The 9,775-nt window shown below is 41.8% G+C and overlaps 1 protein-coding gene across 7 annotated transcripts in view; it reads right to left on the reverse strand.

The window, feature by feature from the left end:
* Window positions 1-8,432, reverse strand: part of LRRC56 (leucine rich repeat containing 56) — a 59,359-nt gene extending 50,927 nt beyond the window's left edge. For 2 of the 7 annotated variants that reach the window (XM_088166740.1, XM_088166737.1), the window contains exons 1-2: window positions 8,331-8,421; window positions 6,841-6,979 (exon numbers count right to left, since the gene is read on the reverse strand). Coding sequence is in view for 4 of the 7 variants with exons in the window: in XM_088166743.1 (XP_088022869.1) it covers window positions 4,967-4,968; window positions 6,841-6,874 (36 nt within the window). In the remaining 3 variants the exon portion in view is untranslated. Of the gene's footprint in view, window positions 1-4,966; window positions 4,969-6,840; window positions 6,983-8,330 lie in introns of those variants that run through there. The other 5 variants (XM_088166741.1, XM_088166738.1, XM_014873642.2 and 2 more) reach the window with 4 other exon arrangements.
* Window positions 8,433-9,775: the final 1,343 nt, after the last annotated feature.

Raw genomic sequence — 9,775 nt, forward strand, 5'->3', positions numbered from 1 at the left:
AGTGGAACAATAGTCAGAGAACACTGATGTAATCTGTGAGTGCAGAATGAGGTAACAGCAGGATTTTGAAGATGCAGGCTGCAAAGAGTTAACACACCTGCATAAAACGAATTCCTGTTCTCCCTCTGTTGGGCCATCACCATCACATTTCAGAACATCCTCAAATCTTTGAAACACGTTGATACAGCATTTACTTTAGGCTTGACATGGAGATCAATTTGTGGCTTAATATCTGAAGTAATACTTTGTTTTATACTTCCTGCTATTGATCTGCTCTTGTAATTATTGTAACATTGGATTAGTGAGGAGAAAAGTATTTTCATTACAAATTGTTTGGGATCAAGTTGAATTATTGTCAGCAAGCAAAACAATTTTTTACATGTTTCTATCACTTCAAAGCTTTCTCCAGAGAAGAAAGAATCTCCTCCTGAACATGGATCAAAATAACATGCTCAAAATGAGATTGTAAAAAGATTAAGAGTGCAGGAATCCTAGTGGTGATGTGCCAAGACTTTGTAAAATCCATGAATCTCTGAGATCTTCAGCATTGCATAGAAGCAAGAAGGAGGCCTGGCACAACATCTGTCCTTCTAGAGGCACAGGAGTCACATTGCTTGTTTTCATCAGGTCCATCTGATAAACCTACAGCTCTGCCAAATGCACAGGACAAGCCAACGCTGACCCAAACTAGCATTAGCCTCAGTGGGACAGTTTACAGGGACAGGTTACAGGGGCTGCAAAGACTTTTGTTGTCACTAGAGAGGTCTGAAATGTCACAAACCTGAAGGTTTCCTTCACGGAGAAGGTGGTTGCACTGGATGAGTGTTGGATCCATGTGCTGAACAGAACCATTCCTGCAATCCTTTGTGGGACACACAAGGATGGAAGCTGACTGCACCTAGCACAACCCTGCAGTGAATCCAGTGGGACAGCACAGCAATACCAGTAAGCACGAGTGTGTCAGGGGAAGAGAAGATGGATGGAATAATAATGAAGTTTTAGACTGCACGTGAACACTGTGAATAATAAAAGATTGAAAGAAACCAATAAATTCATTTTTGCAGGATTTGCATCAAAAAATCTTAACTTGGCAGGCTCTTACTTGTGTGGATAAGTAGAAGCAAATAATCATTGAGTGCAGGAGAAATCAATGACCAGAGCAGTGAGATGGAAGATTTCTACAAAGAGTTAATCTGTCAATCTTCTCCACTGCTGCTACTCTCCTTACCCAAGTGAGTGTGTGTAATCATGGCAAGTTATTCAATTCACAGACATGTTGTGACAGTTCATTAAAAACTGCAGGACATTTTCAACATATATAAATACCAGTAATAAAAACCATTATTAAAATTAAATGATCCTTGGAACAACATGTTATTTAAAATCCCCTCAGAATACAGTAATTTGCTAGAAAGAAATTGGCAGAGAACAGTTATTTGATGTTCTTAGGGTCTGACAATCTGGTAAGACTCCAAGATTTTATTTTGCTGCTACAAGATTTATCGAAGAGTCAGTGATAGGATTGTGTATTCTTCATTAAATATATATTAATACACATTTCAAATTCAGCAGATGCCAGAAATGTTTGACTCAATATTAATTACAGCTTCTTAAGACTGGGAAAGAACCTCTGAATGGTGACTAGGCATGATAATTTCTAATGCAGTCTTCACGTTATTACCTGAACAGCTTGTCCAAGCAATTAAGTTACCATTTAAAAACAAAACAAAATCGAAATTCACTGTGGGAAAAGGCGTATACCTCTACATACTAACATCCCATACAAAAAGGAATCTCTACTGCCTCAGGCCAGCTTCTCAACCAGTATCCTCTCCTGCTCTGTGGCTGCTCATGCCTTCACTGGACACCAAGGGTGCCATGTCCATGAGGGTACTGCAGTCTCTGTGCCCTTATCTATATTTTTGGTCACCAGCTAAAACATTCTCTAGGAAAAACACCCATTTGAGAACTATTGTGTGATCTATGCTTTCATGACAGGAAGCTTGCACTGCAGACTTCAGTTTCTCTTGTCTTGCATAATATAATTTTTGTCTATTTCAGAATCACAAACTACAATAGTGTCCATGCTATTACCACTGACAGAGAATGAAAACAAAGAATTCTGTATTTACTATGGATTTGACAAAACGTTTAGTTTACAAGTCTCAAGGGAACTATGAGTGCCCTTTCTAAGTGTAATTTTGCACAAGTGCACTGCAGATAACCTCTTCTGGAAAATAACTGTTTGGGCAGCTGGAATTTACTATGATGTCATCAGGAAACTACTGTTACAATAATCCACCCATAATGGCAAAAACAGTTCCTGCAACGTTCATGTAATATAAAGCATCCTGCAACACATCAGTCTATTTTAGCAGGTGCAGCTTCTAAAAAGCTGAAAAATAAAACACCAGTCCTGTTATTAATATGGCCTTTTTGTGTGTGTGTGCGTGTGTGTGTGTGTATGACTAAACAATCTGATTTTAATCTTCTGGTTTTATTAACCAGAACAAGATAACAACGACTTCAGTAATGCTACTTTAATATCAAGGGATCATGCAAACACTATAAAGTGCAATCATAAGTATTCTACTTCTGTGCCCCACTAAAGAAAAAAAAGCTTTTACTGGAAAGCTGAAATATTAAGGTAACAATATCCCAAGTAATATAATTCTAAAATTTCACTGACTTTAATGACACTGAATGACTTGAATGCTTACAATGATATTTTTGTGTAACTGTTCAATCAATTTGAGGCCATGGTTCAAGCATCCAAATGTGCACACAAAGCAAGTGTACTGATTTATCTCATTGTTTACCTTCTTTATTTACGGTTTTAAAAGCTGTAAGAGTGTTCTGACAGTTTTTTGCTATTAAATATACATCTTGCTCTACAATTATCACAACCATGGCAGGTAAGCCTTGGGATCTGTCCCACTGACTCCTCAGGGAAAGCTCTTGGGAGCTTTGTGAACATTGTAATACTCCCATGCATGGAGTTGAGTTCAAACTGTGCTGTCACTCAAAGCAGCAGTGATCCCAGAGAAGAAAATGCATGCTACAAACCCAGACACAGTTGAGATAAAAATTGTCCAATACTCTTTTAAAACATAACAGTAATAATAAAAAGGCAATGCCTTTAAATATCACCCATTTCTCCTTTATATATCTACAGATTCGATGTAGCTATATAAAATAATAATTTCATAATTACAGTTGCATATATAATACTTTCCCCATGAGATCCTGCTGAGCAGGGTGATGAGAAATGTTTTATCATATGAGCTGGCAATGCCCCTATATTACATAATTCTGGACCTAGCTTGCCAAATTTTTAAGGAAACTCCCCTGTCTGACCATTCAGAAGCCACTCTGGCAGTCACATTCCTAGCACCCCAGACTTTCACTGCTGGGACCAAAGTCCCTTCAGAGTGAGTGGTTCCAGAGAGCCCATGGGTTCCCCTCTTGGACCCTGAACACCCCACAGTCATTAGACAGGGTTTGGCTCAGCCTCGAGTTTCCTCCAGCAGAGTCTCAGACGTCTGGATCCTCTCAGTAATTAAATTGTGGTGCAGTGGCACAAAAACTCAAGCTGGTGCCTCTCCAGTAGGACCTCCAACAAAGGTTTGTACCCTCTATGCCTGTGATAGCCTGGGGTCTTTCTGCTGAGCCCTTGGTCCCTGCTGTGTGCCAGTGTCAGTCCCCTGGCCAGTGCCACAGGTCCCTGTGCCCTTTGCTGTCTGAAGGGTCAGCACCAGGTCATGGCCCCTTGCCTGGGGCTCCCACCCAGGCACAACCTGCAGCTCCCACTGCAGCTGCACACCCAGTACCTGCTCTCAGTGCATTGCTCAACAAAATGTCCTCATAGCAGGATATGAAAGCAGATCACTCTCTATTATATTTTCTATTACATGTCAAAGAAAAAATTAATCAAAGTCCAATTAATTTGTTTTAGTTTTTAGAGTCCTGTGGTGGAAGGTGGTCAGTGGTAATTTCTGTCTGGCTACAAATGTTCATTCATTCTCTCTGTACTGCAAGTCTCCAGACAGTGGATATGGATGAGTATGCATTATCTAAATCCTTAGATGAAACTGCAAGATGCTACAAATTGAGGTGGTTTTTTTTCATGTATAGGTGAACTTCCTGCTGTAAGAAAATGTCTCAAGACACTTTTTAGCTATCTGTACCCACAACGAGCCCTAGAAAACCAAAGCAGAGAGCAGGATGTGGGGATAGCTGGTGAACAACAAAGATTATGGAAAAACAGAGCTCCAAGGTACCAACGCCTTCACCCTCAGAGAGTTGCCAAATGCACTTGCCATTGTTTCAGTGCACTACATAACAATAAGTCCCTCACCATTTTATCAAGGTAGCCAGGAATCAGGAAACCACATTCGGCCTTCATAGCCACAAGCTTTTATCCAACAGTGTCCAGATGCTAAATAAGGGAGAAATGAGGCTGGTCTAGTTAAAATACTCTTTTCCTTATGTAGGGGTCCTATCATGGATAGCTAATGACAAGGTACATAGAGATCAACATATTATATATATTATACATGCTCTTGTCACACACACAGATCCTTCCTTAAATGTAGATGTCACTGGAAGATGTATCTACCTTCCTTGCATTTAAAAGGCATAATTCAGCAATTACTTAAAAATTTAGATGCTAGGCATGTTGTTAGACATACTAAAAAAGGATACAAGCAAAGCAAGGTTTGGCAGAATCAGTATCTTTTCAAGATGAACAAATATATTCTAACCCATGGACTCAGAACTGAGTGACAGTCCAAAGCTGCAGAGAAGAAAAACTCTATGGTTTTGGTCTTCACTGGAATTTTAAGTACCCACCATTTAAAAGAATTTCCAGATTCCAGCTGAGAAAAGGACAATAACAACCGACCTTTTTTTTTTTTTTACCTCAGCTACTATTGCATTGCATTTATGAGCCTTTTGAAATACAAACTTCTGTGCAGGATGAAAATGCATCATATATGGCATTTCTGAGTTTCAGCATACTCTGGTTGTCCTCAAACAATTTTCAGTCCATTTTGTTTGGTAATTAAGCTATTTGAAGCAAGAGATTCCTTCCTGGCCTGCAAAGCCTTTTGAAGAGTGGCTGGGAAGTTTCTGATTTCCAATGTGTTGCTCACAAGGGACAGATTATATTAAAAGAGATAGATTCTAGATGAACTTGTAGGAAAACACTGAACAGTGGGTGATGCCACAGGAGCTTATTTAGTAACAGACATTGCCAAAATTTTAGCAAGGGCAGAAGATTCACAGTGAAAAGTGAACCTTGGGAAATAATTTTGGGCTACTGAAGAGGTGGCATTATAACTGTCCTGCTGGGCCAAGGCAACTACTGCAGTCAGAAACAGATCCTTTAAAAATACTATCAGAAGCAGAGATAGTCCAAAATGATCCTTTCCCTGGCCTGCTGCTGTAATTTCTGGCAATCAGTATCTTCCCAGTCCCAAAGGTGAGTTGTGTTCAACAGCTGGGGAGGTGTCTGGGGAAGCAGTAATTTGTCATGTGTCAGGACATGACAAACAATCATCCAACGACCAAAGAAGATACAGAAATGTATCAGGAAGCAGTTTTAAAAACTGAGAAAGGTCATTTTTGCACTGGGTTTATTTAAATTGTAGAAGACAGGCATAGGTTGCTTGGAGGCTAAAATTAGAAATTAGGTCAACAAGAGTTAGAATTATGGAGGATATATCCAACTGTCCATGCCATTCATCAAATTATAGCTTTCTTTTGCATCATCTCATCTTCTCTCTGAAGCATTTAATAGAAAGAACTTCAGTTCTGCCATTTACCCTCCAGGATGATTAGTTTTGCACAAGATATGGCCAAAATTCCAGATATGACCATAGAGACAGTACATGAACCTCCACTGTTTTCAATCCTTATTCTCAAAAGTTTTAACACTGTTTGACCAGCTGCCAGATTACACTTTCAGATAACAAATACAAGAGCTGAATGCTCTTTCCCAAGTATCAATAATTTACTTAAGCCCTTTCATTCTATATATGTTTCTTTTCCCCACTTTGAATGTTGGTGGATACTCCATTAAAATAAAGCAAAACCATGCCAAATCACCACATATATTAGGAACATTGGAAAAAAAAAGGAAAGAAAAACAAGGTAGTTTGAGAACTTAATTCTAAAACATAATTTGAAATTAAAGATGTACAATATGCAAGATAAACAGCCAGCTTGCTATACTTCAAATACTGCTTCCAGATGTGAGAAGCTGTAGTCAAAGAAATACGTGCTTTCTAATATTTTTTTTAATATCAGATAATGTTTCTTTGAACTAGCCAGAGTCCACAATCTTTTACTTTTAATACAGACATGTTAGTATTTATTGCATCTGCCATGGCAAATCTGGTCTTCTGATTTGTATTACTGCAAGGACTTGCAACCCTACTGATATAAAATTGCTTTTGCTTCCAATTTTTTTTCAAGCCCACATGTGACTCCATAGAAGGTATAAAAACACTAACCATTATAGTAGTAAACGAAAATGTCAATTTTAGTGATTGTCACTGAGAGGTGAGACCTACAGGAACATAGTCATTCTCAGTGTTAAAGTCAAGAGAGAGAACACAAAGTCCAGAAAAAAAATCACCACAACCTTCTCAACAAAACCTGTTAATGCCAGCAGCTCTGAGATCTGACATGCCTGAACACTGTATTTTAAATCCAAGATTTTAGGCAAACTGAAACCAGACAAAATAACATGAAGAAAAATAATACCATTAAATGTGAGAGTGATTTTTAAAAGTTCTGAAACATTTTCAGTAATTTGCACATTAGAAATTATATTACCTTTTCTTCCAATGCCACTGCTGTTCTGCATCATTTCCCATTCCTCTCCTACAGAGATTTTAATTCAGTAGTCACAACTGTTTATCTTCATTTATCTTGACTGACAGGTGCTCATAGTGTTATTTAATTGTTCCATGTCCTGCTAAAACAACAGTAAGAACACAATCTTCAAGAGAACAAAAAACAAAACAACAAAACAAACCCAAGAGATTCTGAGCACTTAGCAATTAATAAAGAGAAGTACTTTATTCACTGTAGCAGCAGAAGTCCATACTCAATAAGGCTTAAAAGTGGAACTTGACACGAAGCAGTAGAGCCTGGAAGAGCTTAATGAAAGTGTAACTCATTAGAGTTCCCAAAGAGACCATGAGAAGGTGAAGGATTTGATAGAGAAGAATCTACATAGTTGGGCAAAAAGAAGTTTTTTACTGAACAAAAAGAGCACTGATTTTTCTGGTAGGAGTAAGTTGATTCTGTGTTAGAGAAAACATCACCATTGGGGTAGCATGGGATAAAAGGTTAACATCAATATTTAGCATACTTTCACAGTATCAGCTGTCAGAAAACATTGCCATGCAAAAGCAGCCAAAATGGAAAGTAATAGGTGAGCAGGAACATTTTTATCAGGAATCAACAGCTATAGAGGACAGGTGCAGAGCCAGGATAGCACAGGCCTCACAGACAAGACAAAGGGAGAGAGTTGAAGGTACCCAATTCACTCATTACTGACTGCTAAAAACTGTGAGGGGATAAAGCGAGCTCCTTGCTGACAGAAACAATTTTCCATACCACAGAGGGGTCATAGGCAGGGCAGGGACCCCACCCGAGCCATTTCTGCAAGAAGCTTAAAAAAGCTTAAAGCCCCTAAATTTGGCACGGGCAAATCCCTTCAGCCCTTCCAGAGAAGCTGAGGAGAGCCCATGGAGGAGCACGTTCTCTCAGTGTCAAATACCTGGGGATACTTCTACAACTCACACCTGCCCAGGATTATTTATTCATCAACTTTGTTCTCCTCACAGCTCCACCAAAACATAAAATTTAAACACGCTGTTACATCTGCCAGAACACAAACAGAGACTCTCAGTCTCAGACCTCAGGTGCTTTCCACCTGCACATAGGCTGCATTTGCTACCGTGATGCACATGCTTTGGAGGAGTCTTCAAAATCTAGGAAGCACTGGAGGTGTCCCACATATGTCCGTGTGTCCCACACCAGTCCGTATGTCCCACACCAGTTCGTGTGTCCCACACCAGTCCATATGTCCCGCACCAGGCCGTGTGTCCCACACCAGTCCATATGTCCCGCACCAGGCCGTGTGTCCCACACCGATCGCCATGGTCCCCACAACGGCCTTTTCCCAACGCCCCTTAAAACCAGGCGCGCAAGCCCTGGGAAAGGAGGGGAACCCAGCCACCCCCCCCCCACACACAGAGACACCTCGGGGCTCCTCCCAGCGCTCCCTCCCGGTGTCCCCACGGGCCGGTTCCTACCTGCCGGCCGTGCCGGGGCCGCGGGGAGAACGGCCGAGCAGCGGGCAGGCAGCGGCAGCGGTCGCCCGGCAACGCCGCGGCGCCGGCACCTGGGGCGGGCCCGTCCGTCCGTCCACCCTCCCATCCATCCGTCCACCCTCCCATCCATCCATCCATCCTCCCATCCGTCCGTCCACCCTCCCATCCGTCCGTCCGTCCGTCCGTCCATCCTCCGCATCGCACCGGCCCCGCCCGCTGGCCGGCGGGAGGAGGGGGAGGAGAGGCTGGAGCGTCTCCCGAGGCACGGAGGGTTCACGGCTGGGAATAGCAGAGCAGCGTGCTTGCAGCGGGAAAACAGCCGGAGCAAAATGGGGTGGGCACGGAATGGGACGGGAAAGGCAGCAAGGGCCTGTGTGGGATTTGGGTGATGGGTGATCGCACGGCTGAAGGAGGGGTTGGGGACATCTCTGTTCCACACAACATCCAAAACCTTTGCTGGCCGATGAAAAACTAATGACATCATGCACAAAGGTGATCCCACACGCCTGCAGTGTGTTAAAGACCAAAAAATGCAGCTTGTGGCAGATAGCAAGGCTGGTTTCACCAAATGACTTTGCATTAAAAAAAAATCAAAAACCAGGAAAACAACCAACTAAAATCCAAACGGGTTAAAAGATCAAATTTCCAGACCAGAGTTGACAAAAGATTAGACACGTAAGAATGAAGTTTGTCATAATCTTGATCCAACAGATGTGGTTCAACTTTTGTTGGTGACATCATCAAATATCTCAGTGCAAGAGTGAAACTCTAATGCAGCTCTTACCATTCTCACTCACACTTAGAAGATACCTACATTTCCACATTTCAATATAGGATTAATAAATCAGGCACCTAGGAAGATGTGGTTGGATGCTCAGTGGTCCCACATGAAAAGCCTGCTTTTTCAGGGGTTTGTATTCAGGATTTTCTCGGGAACAGCCCTTAGCAGCGTTTCTCTCAGAGGCAGGAAGGCACAGAGTCCAGCCTGCCGTGTAGAAGAGGCTGAGGTTTTGACTACACTACTTGCATGCAACTCACCCCCTCACACCTTCTTTGTGAGGATGTGGGAGAGCAGCAGCTGCTGGTGGATTGCATCAGCATTTCCTCCATAACTACATTCAATTTACTCTAGGGTTTGGGAAACACTTAGACCATAGGTCAGGAAATGTGTTGACTCCCCTCTTGCAGGGTCTGACGGACAATTAACATCAGAGAGAATCACCAGGGGCCTGATTTTCCAAGGTGATGAGCACACTCAGCTCCACCTGGTGTTATTGCAATCCAGCTGCCCATCTTCACAGGAAGGAAGGCAATGGGCCTTGACGTGCTCTGGGAAGGTAGTGTGATTCAGTGAAAACAATACTGAATCAAGCATCTGCCCCTGGAATTTTATTCCCAATTCTGCCATTTTTTTCCAAGTAACTAGC

Source organism: Sturnus vulgaris, chromosome 6 (genome assembly GCF_052056855.1).
Source record: "Sturnus vulgaris isolate bStuVul1 chromosome 6, bStuVul1.hap1, whole genome shotgun sequence".
NCBI lineage: Eukaryota > Metazoa > Chordata > Aves > Passeriformes > Sturnidae > Sturnus > Sturnus vulgaris.